Source organism: Cebus imitator, unplaced genomic scaffold (assembly GCF_001604975.1).
Source record: "Cebus imitator isolate Cc_AM_T3 unplaced genomic scaffold, Cebus_imitator-1.0 Scaffold45, whole genome shotgun sequence".
Taxonomy (NCBI): Eukaryota; Metazoa; Chordata; class Mammalia; order Primates; family Cebidae; genus Cebus; species Cebus imitator.
In genome coordinates, this window is record NW_016107360.1 from 5,889,322 (window position 1) to 5,903,859 (window position 14,538).

General features: G+C 39.0%; 1 protein-coding gene across 1 annotated transcript in view; it reads left to right on the forward strand.

Moving 5' to 3' along the window:
- The window catches only part of DNAH11 (dynein axonemal heavy chain 11), a 403,839-nt gene that overhangs the window by 26,287 nt on the left and 363,014 nt on the right, over window positions 1-14,538 (forward strand). The window contains exons 6-8 of the mRNA XM_017526963.2: window positions 228-439; window positions 6,051-6,284; window positions 7,795-7,962. Coding sequence (XP_017382452.1) covers window positions 228-439; window positions 6,051-6,284; window positions 7,795-7,962 — 614 coding nt within the window. The remainder of the gene's footprint in view (window positions 1-227; window positions 440-6,050; window positions 6,285-7,794; window positions 7,963-14,538) is intronic.

The following is a 14,538-nucleotide window of genomic DNA, read 5'->3' on the forward strand; positions in this document are numbered from 1 at the left end:
CTGTGGGTAGCTAGATCATTGCTCTCCCAAATGACTGAGTTACAGATGGACAGTGTCTAAAATCTTCCAGATTGCTCATGTGTAGATTGTAGGATAAGTAATATAAAGGGAACTATGACAACATTTAAGTGTGGCCGTGCTGTTTTCTATGGCTCTGTCTTACATGTAAAGTGAATTTAGAAAAAGAAAAGATGGAAATCACATTAATGATGGTTCTTTGCTTTCAGCCCTCCTCGAAGCACAAGATGTGGAACTTTACCTGAGACCTCTGAGGAGACACATCCAATGTCTCCAGGAGACGGAATTCCCACAGACCTGCGTATTAATCGCTCCATTATTTCATACCATCTGTCTGATCTGGAGTCATTCCAAGTTTTATAATACCCCTACTCGGGTTATAGTTTTATTGCAAGAGTTTTGTAATCTCTTCACTAACCAGGTATGAAGCATCAAAAAACAGGAACAGTAAGAATCGATGCTGTGAGGTAGGTTTTACTAGACTAGTGATGAATAATCTAGTACATGGTAAGGACACCATTTTTCTTTTTCTTTTTTCAGAAAGGACATTTATGGTCCAACAAAGGACATTTATACCCAACAAAGGCTGGGTACATTTTTAATCCTAAATGGCAGGAAGCTGTGAAAATAAGTCAGATACAATCAAAGGACTGGTTGTTGCTGGGTTTTGTTTAATATCTGTACCTTTCTTCAAAAAGCTTTAAGCCAGCTTCCAGTAAAAGACAGACATGTATAGTACTTTCTTTGTAGCCTTCCTTTCAGTTTTCACAGAAACACTGGCTGATAAAAGACTTTTGGAAAGTGTGGTAAATTAAGAACATCTGGCAAAAAGAAAGTCCTAAAAAAATAGTAGTAGAATGGTATTGAAAGAATTCTGATTCATTGTTAATCTTTTAAAATCTCTAATTGTTTCTCTATTCCTTACTCACCCTGCAAAATGTTATTAAAAAAAAAAAAAAGACCACCTCTGTGTCCTCATCCTGTCTATGTTAATGTGGATTCTTCCATGTCCACAATTCCAGAGGGTATTACATAATATGAGAGCTAAAGAATACTTGGGTGCTACATAATTCAGTGGTTCTTATTGAGAGGTGTGTTTTAGTCTGCTCAGGCCATCATAGCAAAATACTATGGACTGGGTAGGTTAGATGTCAGAAATTTATTTTCTCACGGTTCTAGAAGCTGAAAGGCTAAGAGTGCCAGCGTGCTCAGGTTCTGGTGAGGGCCCTCTTCCTGGCTCGTTGGTGACTGGCTGCCTTCTCATGGTGTCCTCACTTGGCCATCTTCCTCTTATAAGACCATAGTCCTATTGGATTAAGGTCCCATCACAGTTACCTCCTAAAGAGCTTATATCCAGATATGGTCACTTTGGGAGTTAGGCTTTTAATAAATCAGTTTGAAGGGACACAATTCAGATATTTTTCAAATGAATTAACTGAGACTTACTGAGACTTGAAAAATGATGTTATTTGCTCAATTTTCCAGAGAAGTTAGGAGGAAAGCCACACCAGAGGATAGGTCTGCAGACTTGCAGCTTAGAGTTTCTGGAGTATGAGATTGTGTTGTTAATATTTTTCTTCTCTCTCTCATTCTGAAAAGGTGGAGTGATGTGTGGGAAAGACTTTGGACCCAGAGCAACCTGGATTCAAATCTAATTGACCCAGTTAAGGGAGGTTAAATTAATCCTCAGTTTCCACATCTGTCAGTGGGGATAATGCGTAGTCCATGGGCTATTGTGAGGATTAAAAAAATAACCTGAGTGAAATGCCCTGAGTAGTGCTTGGTATTAAATCGAGGCTTAGTAAATGTTAGTTGCCTTTTGTTCTTCTACCCAAACGATCGACTTACAGGCTAGTTGCAGCTGTTGGTAGGCGATAACATCAGGTCGATTCCTTGCTATATTTTACAACCATCTCCTCTGGTTTTATTCAATTTCTGTTTGTCTGTTGTGCAAACTCAGCTTTGCTCTTTTGTTAAGCAGGTTCCCTGGGCTTAGGTCTTCTTTTAAAACTCTTGCTAAGCAGGTTCCCATAATGGCTTGGGCCTCTATGTAAAACACCACAATCCCTGTTGCAGGGCCAAAAACTATAACCACCACTTCCCCCAAGCTCCTTTTTAGTGACCTATTTCTCATTTTGAGAATAATTGAAACTATCTCACTGCAAATCCTTGTTAATGTTTAAATCACAGAGGACACCATTTGTTGGCATAGGTGACTTGTTTTAAGTCCTGGTTACTGTAAGCCTGTAAACTTCTCATCCCTTGCCTCTAGTCAGCGTTAACAGCCAGAGTCTGCCAAGCTCCGGATAAAAGAATGCAGCCTCTCTTGTTCCTTAGTTCTGGTTTCTGTCCAAAGGTTTCATTGACCTGATTTCTTTGATTCTATAAATGGCAGATTTCAGACTTTGTGGTAAATATGCCCAACACGTTATGAGTCAAAAATTAGCAATTAGCCAATTTCCATAGCTGGTTCCCTGAAACACTAACCCCCACTCCCCAATTTTACTACTTTTATATAGTTATTTAACAAACACTATACAGCAGTTACCTTGTTCAGAAGCTTTCCCAAGCCGTTTACAAAAAATAAATCTTAGTAGCAACACTATGACATAGGTATTATTAGTAGCTTCATTTTCTAATTAAAAAACTGAAGCCCAGAGAAGATAAGTAATCCTGCAACCCAGTGAGTCAATAGAGTTTTTACCCATTCTACCGTGTTCCATATTTTAAAATAAGTTGTTTTATTTCTAAATGTGGCCTTATACATGATATGCTAATGATAATTGTAAAATATTCAATGGAACAATGGAAATGGTCCTACAGTTTTCTCATCCTATTTAGCATTTTTTATTTTTCATTCCTCCCAAACTTACATATATTTATACATTTTATCATACATACAATTTTTAATAACTTCCTGAAAGATGATTTTGTTATTGCTGTATATTTAAGTTACCTCCAGCCTCCTTGATTATAAACAACATGCAGAAAACTATACAAAGATCCCCTCTTTTGACTTGAATAATTGGCTTACTATAAATTCCTATAAGGGTATAATCTTTTCATGGCTTTTGAGAAATACTTATACTTACAAATTATTTTCTAAAAGGTTACATCAATTGCATTATTATCTATGTGTAAAAGGTTTTATTATGACTTGTCAACTTTGAGCATTGCCATCTTTCAAAAAATTTGGGGTCGTTTATTGGGTATCCAGTGGTAACACGTTTTTAAATTTGTACCTTGCATGATATGTGTGATTATACATTTTATGTTTTTATAATTGTATTTCTTCGTGTCACCTACATGTTCTTTGCTTTCATGAATTTATTGATCAAGCTTTTTTGAAAATTTGAACCCTTCCTATGTTATATCTTAGAGGTCATAAGCTAAAGATGCTATGAGCTCATTTGGCCCAAAGATCAATGCAGTGTTTTTGCTTAGTATATTTTTAATTAAAAAATTGTTAATACTTAAATTGGTTAGATCTCATTTAAATGCCAGCTTTTCGGCCTCTACTGAAAACTCAGAGACCTTGCCACAGTGGTTGTGCCATCCCCACTGGCACAGCCAGTAACTATAGCTTCAGATGCCCCTTTAGGTGAAACAGGTGCTGTCTAGGTGACCGTGACCTTCACCATTTACTCTTGTTTCTGATCTACTTCACTCAGTTTCATTATCTGCCTCACCCTATGAATGGAATGCCAGAGTCAGAAACCCTTTGTTACTTTAAAAGCAAGTGTATTTCTTTTCTCTTGTTTTTTTTTTTTTAAAGCAGTGACCATTAACATCATCATTTAGGCCATACATATAAAAGGTATCACCTGTTCACCTTGCATGCTAGCACAGGCTTTGGTAATGAGGTCTTAATGCCTTGCCTTTCTTCTCTGGTAACCTGACTCTGCTCCCTGGTCCTTGTGTGTCATTATCCCTCTAGCCACCACCCTGTCTATTCCCTGGCTTGGTGTATTCTATTGTAGACATTGTCACCTGTAAGATCCTAAGTGAGGACAAGTTTAAGTCTGAGTAGTGGAGTGGGGATTAGAGGTCAGGACTGAGCTAAAATAACAGTACATGAAAACACATGCAAAATAATAGAGAAGCAGCAGCAGGGAAACAAGCCTCCAACTAACAATATCATTTGTAAATTGGTTAATTGATCATTAGCTTATTGATAAATAAGTTGATTAGCAGTATTTTAGTTTATAAGGCCACTGAAGTGGTACAAGTTCATCCTAATTCCCATGGCTTCTTGATTGTTTGTGCTGGTACCATTAAGTATGAGATGATAAAGCTGGTATGGTTGGCATGTTCCAGAGCGGGGAGTCTAAGAGTTAGAATTGAGAGTTGACAAGCTAAAAGGGATTTTGAGGTTCACCTAATTCATTTCCCTAATTTTTCAGCTAAGGAAATAGATCCTCTGAGACAACTTAGCTACTATCACAAAAGTAGTTCGTGGCCTCTAGCAGGGTCATAGCCAGCCCCTGCCTCAGGTCATGCTTTTTCTCTCACACACTCTGCCTCCCCACGCAAGGAGACAGACTGGGTGTTTTAATCTAGGACATTAAGTACTATAACCAGTCTTAGGAGGCCTTACCCGACTGTGGGCTGTATGAACAGGAGGTTTGTTGGTCATGATTGTCTCATCTATGTGAGGGCCGGCCAGGCAGCACAGGAATAAACATTAAACATGGCTTGTTCTAGGGACATTACTTTAAATGCAGGTAATTAGGTAACAAGGGGCTGCTGAAACAAGGGGCCGCTCAAGGAAAACACTGAGTTGTTGCCATAGATTTTTCAGCTTCCTAAAAAAACACATTTACTATGAAGAATACATAGAGATAAAGGTAAATGGAATGTACCTTATGCCATGCCGAATTGTTACTGTTTTGAAATTCACATTGCTAAGGGATTCCTGGTGGTTTCCTTCACTGCCCTGAATTACCTGCTATTATAGCAGCCCTCATGTGGGGGTTAATTTTCTATCTAACTTGAGCATAGATTGGGAAGGAGTCTAATCAGTAGGGGTTTTAGACACTAAACGTTCGATTTTCTAATGGCTTTACAAATTCGTGGCACAGAATCTGTATTGCATGTAAAACTGTTTTCATTAAATGGAGGGTCATATGAGTACATTTAGGGAAGAAGTGCTTCCCTCTGCTATTTTGAACTGAGGGCTTTCATTACATTCTCCATTGACACCTTGAAAAATTTTCTAAGCATCCACAAACTTGAAGGCACACAAACTAAACCTATAATTTAGATAAGGTTAAGATGCATCAGGAAAAGGAAGCATGCAAAAGAACCTTCAGAATGCAGAGCCTCTTGGTCCTTGAAGAGGGGAATTCTGAATGTTTATCCCAAATATGAAGAGAGAAGAAATTGGGAGTGTTGGATGGTCCCATCAGAGTTTGAACAGTGCTACATGGATCTTCTAGTCCTTTCTTTTTATTTTGTCCTCTTCTTTTTCTTTCCCTGTATTCAAAACTAGCTCATATGGCACGTGTCAGCTAGATTGTATGTCCTATACTTAAGCCCCCCAGAAGAGAAGTGTGCTAACCTGAAGGAATTTCCACTGTTGTACACTACTAATCCACTCTTTCTCTTGGCAAATGACCCTGAACTACTAGGTAAAGTGAGCATATTTTAAATATTCATGTTCTGATAGATTTCCTTGGCTGGCTTATGTATTCTTTATAAGAGAAAATGATTGTTCAGAATATTTGCTGGCAGGCACACTTATGCAAATCCCATGGCAGTTGTCATATAATGAGGGTTAGCAACAATTTAGTCATTGCTAGAATGTAAAACTCCAGAAATAGTAAGGTCTCCTCCATATGACCCTAAGGTATACAAATATGCTATTGAAGTCCAACTAGCTGAATTTCTACAGTCTGTGCTTTCTTTCTCTCAGCATTGCTGGCCCAACTTTAGATATTGGCATTTAAAAATAATTCTTTGAAACAGAGACGGTTATAGGGAAAAACTATTAGACACAATTTTGATCACTGTTCCCTTTCATTAAATCCCAGGCAATAGCTTACCTTTCACCTGAGGACCTTTTGAAGGGAGAAATAGAAGAGTCACTGGAAAAAGTTCAGGTGGCTGTTAACATCTTAAAGACTTTCAAAAACTCCTTTTTCAACTATAGGAAAAAATTGGCAAGCTATTTTATGGGAAGTGAGAAGCCGAGACTGTGGGATTTCCAGTCTCATCTGGTGTTTTGCAGATTTGACAAGTTTCTTGATCGTTTAATGAAAATAGAGGTATTTATTTTTTTTATTTTATTTATTCATGTTGAAGGTGGATTCAAAAAGCTCATAGCTTTTCACATGATTCATGGAACTGTTTATGTCATAGGTGGAATTTCCCTTTCAGTGTTTCTCATCAAGAGCTCAGCAGGCCAATGCTATGGATGATACAAGGGTGGTTTTTAAAGCTTTAATTTGAATTTTTAAAAGTTCATTTTTGATTCTGTTATTACACTGAGTATAAGTAAATCTTTTTATATGTCAGTGACTCTTGACTTAGGATTTACTAATCCTCTGGAAGGGAGCTGTAAATCAGGAAGCAGTAAACTAATGCTCTGTAAATGAATCCACTTTTTATTTTATATGTTTAATGCTTAAAATTGGTATTTCATACCCTAAAATCCATTGGATAATTTAAATTATCACACTAATTTTTAGCATATGAATATATGCTATACTATAAAAATATTAAAACTATTGGTAAAAAAACAAAACTTGGAAATATGCACTCTGTATAACAATTTTCAAATACCTTAAAACCAACAATTAAACACAACACACACACTTTTACAATTGTATGGTGCCTACTGGCTAAGATTTTTTTATTTTTAAGTTTAAATTGATGATACTGCCTTACATTCTTTGTAAAGCTCTAAGAATTTTGGGCTTTGTCATTGATAAAAGATTTGCTTTATTCCATTCAAAATTAGAGCTTTATATCTTGAGAATTCTTATAATCACTTAAATGAGCCTGAATGCCTTTTATGTCTCTGAATGTGAAATACCTAATGAAGGGCAGCTTACGTATCCCTTCATTAACACTTGAGCTCGCTTTCAGTAAAGCAGCTGACTCACCACAAAGTATGGGGTGATGAAAATAGGAGTTTTGGATACTACCTGGGGATCTGACTTATGTTTAGGAGGATATAAAATTGGGGGAGTTATATGTCTAGCTATGGTGAATTAGAGGTTGCTTATACTGAGAGATAGTTTTATTTCTTTCCTTTCTTTCTTTTTTTTAAGAGACAGGGTCTCATCCTGTCAAGTAGGCTGAAGTGCAGTGGTATGAACATAGCTCACTGCAGCCTTGACCTCCTGGGCTCAAGTGATCCTCCCACATCAGCTTCCCAAGTATCTGAGACTACAGGTGCATGCCACCATGCCTAGTTAACTGTTTCATGTTTTGTAGGGACAGGGTCTTGCCTTGTTGCAGGTTGGTTTCAAACTCCTGGGCTCAAGCAATCTTCCTGCCTTGGCCTCCCACAGTGCTGGGATTACAAGTGTGAGCCACTGCACCTGGCCAGTGAGAGCTCATTTTTAATAAATATAAAAATAGGAGAGTAAGCTTAAAAATTAGCAATGACTTTGTTTAATTAAATAATTAATAATTATTTTCTCTCATGTAAGTGTCCCTTGACTCATTGATTTTGAACATGTGAAAATGCTCTTGATTTGAAACTTTAAAATAATATTTTTCTGCTTAATGTAGTGGAAAGGTCTTGACTGTACTGTGTTTTTTACAAAGGATATATTTGTTACCACATTGGAATTTGAAAAGCTGGAAAGACTGGAATTCGGTGGTACCAAGGGAGCAATTTTAAATGGACAAGTCCACAAGATGAGTGAAGAATTTAGGGAACTCTACAAAATTTTTAAACAGAGCACATATGACCCATCTGATTACAATAACATGGTAATGTTGTACCTTTGCATTTTCATTTCATGGGATCCTATAATTTTAAAGTTGAAAAGGAAGATAGATCAAAGTAATAATAGGGACCATCCATTCTAACACCTCTAGGACCAAAAGAGGTTAAAATATTTGCCTGAAGTCTCGTAGCTATCGAGTAGCAGATCAGGGATCAAACTTATGCTTTTGCACTTTCAGTTCAGAACGGTGGCTAATCAAACTGCAAACCTCAGTCTGGATTTGTATCTTGTTTGTGTATACTAAATAGAAACTTTGTGCACTAACTCATTTTGATCTGGTGTCCATGTAACTCATATGCTTTATTTTAACCTTTTATTGAATCATCAGACATTTATTTATTTATTTTGTTCTTTTGAACATTTGGTTTCACTTCATTACATTTTTTTTTAATTGTATTTGGGCTCTGGGGTACATGTGCACATCCTGCATCCTGCAGGATTGTTGCATAGGTACATACATGCCATGGTGATTTGCTGTCTCCACCCCCCCCCACCCCCGTTGCCTGCATCAGGCATTTCTCCCAGTGTTATCCCTCCCCATCCCCCCCAACTTTCCCTCTCCTCCCCTTCCCTCCCCTCCACCCCAACCCCTAGCCCTGTGAGTGTTGTTCCCTTCCCTGTGCCCAAGTGTTCTCATTGTTCACCCATCTATGAGTGAAAACATACAGTGTTTGGTTTTCTGTTCTTGTGTCAGTTTGCTGAGAATGATAGTTTCTAGGTTCCTCCATGTCTCTACAAAGGACACAAACTCACCATTTTTTATGGCTGCATAGTATTCCATGATGTATATGTGCCACATTTTCCCTGTCCAGTCTATCATCAGTGGGCATTATGGTTGGTTCCAGGTCTTTGCTATCGTAAACAGTGCCGCAGTGAACATATGTGGATGTGTCCTTATAATAGAATGATTTATAATTGTTTGGGTATATACCCAGTGATGGGATTGCTGGGTCAAATGGAATTTCTGTTTCTAGATCCTTGAGGAATTGCCACACTGTTTTCCACAATGGTTGAACTAATTTACACTCCCACCAGCAGTATAAAAGTGTTCCTATTTCTCCACATCCTCTCCAGCAGCTGTTGTCTCCAGATTTTTTAATGATCGCATTCTAACTGGCGTGAGATGGTATCTCAATGTGGTTTTGATTTGCATTTCTCTAATGACCAGTGATGATGAGCATTTTTTCATACGGTTGTTGGCCATATATTTGTCTTCTTTTGAAAAGTGTCTGTTCATATCCTTTGCCCACTTTTGAATGGGTTTTTCTTTTTCTTGTAAATCTGCTTTAGCTCTTTGTAGGTTCTGGATATTAGCCCTTTGTCTGATGGGCAGATTGCGAAAAATTTTTTCCCATTCTTTTGGTGGCCAGTTTACTCTAATGATTGTTTCTTCTACTGTGCAGAAGCTCTTCAGTTTAATTAGATCCCATTTGCCTATTTTGGCTTTTGTTGCCATTGCCTTTGGTGTTTTAGTCATGAAGTCCTTGCCTGTGCCAATGTCCTGAATGGTTTTGTCTAGGTTGTCTTCTAGGGTTTTTATGGTGTTAGTTCTTATGTTTAAATCTTTAATCCATCTGGAGTTAATTTTAGTGTAAGGTGTCAGGAAGGGGTCCAGTTTCAGCTTCCTGCATATGGTTAGCCAGTTTTCCCAACAACATTTATTAAACAGGGAATCCTTTCCCCACTGCTTGTGTCCAGTTTATCAAAGATCAGATGGCTGTAGATGTGTGGCATTGTTTCTGAGGCCTCTGTTCTATTCCATTGGTCTGTATCTCTGTTTTGGTACATTACCATGCTGTTTTGATTAGCCTGATAGTATAGTTTGAAGTCGGGTAGCATGGTGCCTCCAGCTTTGTTCTTTTTGCTTAGGATTGTCTTGGCTATGCGGGCTCTTTTTGGTTCCATATGAAGTTTAAGGTGTTTTTTTCCAGTTCTGTGAAGAAGGTCAATGGTAGCTTTATGGGGACAGCATTGAATCTATAAATTACTTTGGGCAGTATGGCCATTTTCACAATATTGATTCTTCCTAACCATAAGCATGAAATGTTTTTCCATCTGTTTGTGTCCTCTCTTATCTCCTTGATCAGTTTTTGGTAGTTCTCCTTGAAGAGATCTTTTACCTCCTTTGTTAGTTTCATTCCTGCTTATTTTATTCTCTTTGTAACAACTGTAAATGGGAGTTCACTCATGATTTGGCTCTGTTTGTCTGTTATTGGTATATAGGAATGCTTGTGATTTCTACACATTGATTTTGTATCATGGTACTTTGCTGAAGTTGCTTATCAGCTTACGGAGGTTTTGGGCTAAGATGATGGGGTCTTCTAAATGTACAATCATGTTGTCTGCAAATGCAGACAGTTTGACTTCTTCTTTTCCCAATTGAATGCCCTTTATTTCTTTTTCTTACCTAATTGCTCTGGCTAGAAGTTCCAATACTGCATTGAATGGGAGTGGTGAGTGAGGGTATCCTTGAGTAGTGACAGTTTTTAAAGGGAATGCTTCTAATTTTTACTCATTCAGTATGATATTGGCCATGGGTTTGTCGTAAATAGCTTTTGTTGTTTTGAGATACGTTCCATCGATACCTAGTTTATTGAGAGTTCTTAGCATAAAGGGCTGTTGAATGTTATCGAAGGCCTTCTCTGCATCTATTGAGATAATCAGGTGGTTTTTGTCTTTGGTTCTGTTTATGTAGTGAATTACGTTTATAGACTTGCATATATTCACCCAGCCTTGCATCCCCGGGATGAACCTACTTGATCGTGGTGGATAGGCTTTTTGATGTGCTGTTGGATTCGGTTTGTCAGTATTTTATTGCAGATTTTTGCATCAATGTTGATCTTGGTTATTGGCCTGTAGTTTTCTTTTTTAGCTGTGTCTCTGCCAGATTTTTGGTATCAGGATATGTTGGTCTCATAGAGTTAGGGAGGAGTCCCTCTTTTTCTATTGTTTAGAATAGTTTCAACAGGAATGGTACCAACTCCTCTTTATATGTCTGGTAGAATTTGGCTGTAAGCCCATCTGGACCTGGACTTTTTTTTGGTCAGTAGGCTATTAATTGCTGCCTTGACTTTAGACCTTGTTACTGGTCTATTGAGGGTTTCAACTTCTTCTTGGCTTAGTCTTGGGAGTGTGCAAGTGTCCAGGAATTTATCTATTTCTTCCAGATTTACTGGTTTATGTGCATAGAGCTGTTTGTAGTAATCTCTGATGGTAGTTTGTTCCGAGGAATTGGTGGTGATCTCCCCTTTATCTTTTTTTATTGCATCTATTCGATTCTTCTCTCTTTTCTTTTTTATTAGCTTAGCTAGCGGTCTATTTTGTTGATCTTTTCAAAAAACCTCCTGGATTTATTGATTTTTTTAATGATTTTTTGTTTGTCTATCTCCTTCAGTTCTGCTCTGATTTTAGTTATTTCTTGTCTTCTGCTTGCTTTTGAGTTTTTTTGATCTTGCTCCTCTAGTTCTTTCAATTTTGACGATAGGGTGTCAATTTTAGATCTTTTCTTATTTCTCATGTGGGCATTTATTGCTATGTATTTCCCTCTAGATGCTGCTTTAAATGTGTCCCACAGGATCTGGTATGTTGTGTCTTCATTCTTGTTGGTTTCAAAGAACATTTTTATTTCTGCCTTCATTTCATTGTTTATCCATTCATCATTCAGGAGCAAGTTGTTCAGTTTCCATATGATTGTGTGATTTTGAGTGCTTTTCTTAATCCTGAGTTCTAATTTGATTGTGCTGTGGTCTGGTCTGAGAGACTATTAGGTTTACCATTCTGTTGCATTTGCTGAAGAGTGATTTACTTCGTATTATGTGGTCAATTTTGGAGTAAGTGCAATGTGGTGCTGAGAAGAATGTATTCTGTGGATTTGGGGTGGAGTGTCCTGTAAATGTCTGTTAGGTCCGCTTGGTCCAAATCTGCGTTGAAGTCCTGGATATCCTTGTTGACTTTCTGTCTCATCGATCTGTCCAGTATTGTCAGTGGAGTGTTAAAATCTCCCACTATTATTGTGTGGGAGTCTAAGTCTCTTTGTAGGTCTTTAAGAACTTGCTTTACGTATCTGAGTATTCCTGCATTGGGTGCATATATATTTAGGATAGTTAGCTCTTCTTGTTGCATTGATCCTTTTACCATTACATAATTCCCTTCTTTGTCTCTTTTGATCTTTGTTGGTTTAAAGTCCATTTTATCAGAGACTAGGATTGCTACCCCTGTTTTTGTTTTGCTCTCCATTTGCTTGGTAAATCTTCTTCCATCCCTTTATGTTGAGTCTATGTCAGTCTTTGTGTGTGTGATGGGTCTCCTGAATACAGCACATTGATCAGTCTGGACTTTTTATCTAGTTTGCCAGTCTATGTCTTTTGATTGGGGCATTTAGGCCATTTGCATTCAACGTTAATATTATGTTTGAATTTGATCCTATCATTTTGTTACTGGCTGGGTATTTTGCCTGTTAGTTGATGTGGCTTCTTCATTGCATTGCTGTTCTTTACCATTTGGTACGTTTTTGCAGTAGCTGGTACTGGTTGTTCCTTTCCCTGTTTAGTACTTCCTTCAGTAGCTCTTGTAAGGCTGGTGTTGTGACAAAATCTCTGAGCAGTTGCTTGTCCATAAAGGATTTTATTACTCCTTCACTTATGAAGCTTAGTTTGGCTAGATATGAAATTCTGGGTTGAAAGTTCTTTTCTTTAAGAATGTTGAATATTGGCCCCCACTCCCTTCTAGTTTTCAGAGTTTCTGCTGAGAGATCCGCTGTGAGTCTGATGGTCTTTCTTTTGGGGGTGACTCAACCTTTCTCTCTGGCTGCCCTTAGGATTTTTTCCTTCATTTCAACCCTGGTGAATCTGACAACTATGTGCCTTGGGGTTGCTCTGCTTGAGGAATATCTTTGTGGTGTTCTCTATATTTCCTGGATTTGAATATTGGCCTGCCTTGTTAGTTTGGGAAAGTTCTCTTGGATAATATCTTGAAGAGTGTTTTCCAACTTGGATTCATTCCCCTGTCACATTCAGGTACACCGATCAAGTGTTGAATCCCATAGTTCTTGGAGGCTTTTTCATTTTTTTCACTCTCTTTTCTCTTATCTTGCCTTCTCATTTTATTTCATTGATTTGATCTTCTTTCTCTGTTATCCTTTCTTCTGCTTGATCATTTCGGCTGTTGAAAATTGTGTATGCCTTGCAAAGTTCTCATGCTGTGTTTCTCAGCTCCATCAAGTCGTTTATGTTCTTCTTTAAGCTGGTTATTCTAGTTAGTTAGATTTTATCTAACCTTTTTTCAAGGTTCTTAGTTTCTTTGCATTGGTTAAAAACTTGACCTTTTAACTCAGAGAAGTTTGTTATTACCCACCTTCTGAAGCCTGCTTCTGTCAATTTGTCAAATGCATTCTCTTTTTTTGTTCCCTGGATGGTGAGGAGTTGTGATCCCTGGGAGGAGAAGAGGTGTTCTGTTTTTGATGGTTTCATCCTTTTTGCACTGGATTTTTCCCATCTTCTGGATTTATCGCTCTTTGATCTTTGAAGTTGGTGATTTCAGGAGTCGTCTCTGAGTGGACATTTTTTCTGTTGAGGTTGGAGCTGTATCTTTTTTGGCCTGTAGAGGGCGTTGCTGGGCTCTCTCGGGTTCAGTCAGGTTGTTGGGTGGGTGGTCCTTCCTGGAGCTCATTTGCAGGTGAGATTGGCCCCGCCTTCCCAATGGCGTCTCTCCTTCCCCAGCTGGATCTTCCTGGTTGGGGTCAAGCTGGTGTATTTGCTGCCAAGCTCTCTAGCGAGGGCTTCAGTTTGAACTCTGTGGAGGTGGGGCCTGCCAGGCCTTATGGTCTGTTTCCCTGCTTTCAACTCTGCTTCCCTCCGTGGGACGGTCCATCCTGCTTGTGTCAGTCCAAACTCCCGCTCAGGTCCGTGCGACAACTTATCGTGACCGGTGGTAGCTGCTGCTTAGATTTGCATTGACTACCCGTGTGCTGCACAGTCTGGCAGGGCTCTCTTGGACCGTGGATTGCAGGAGGAATGAGGTAAGCACAGGATCTGAATGGGAGCACCAAGGGAGTTAAGTCCCCTGATCCTCTGAGCTGGCTGCACCTTTCAGGTGGGGACGTCCCCCTCCCCCACTTGATTTCTCCCCCTAGGCTGCTATCTCCCTGAGGCTCCTAACCTGAGCCTATTTTCAGTGCTCTGTCAGTCCCACAGAAACCAACCCAGCGCCTCATTTAGAATCGTGAAGTCCTCTAGCCCTCTGTGACTCATTTGCTGGGAGCTGCATTCGGATGTTGGCTTCTCCCAGCCATCTTGGCACAGACTCTCACTCTCTTGCTAGGCTGGAGTGCAGTGGTACAATTTAGGCTCACTGCAACCTCCACCCGCTGGGTTCAAGCAATTATCCTGCCTCAGCCTCCCTAGTAGGTGGGACTACAGGCGTGTGCCACCATGCCCAACTAATTTGTGTATTTTTAGTAGAGTTGGGGTTTTACCATATTGGCCAGGATGGTCTCAGTCTCTTGACCTTGGGATCCGCCTACCTCAGCCTCCCAAAGTACTGGCATTACAGGCGTGAGCCA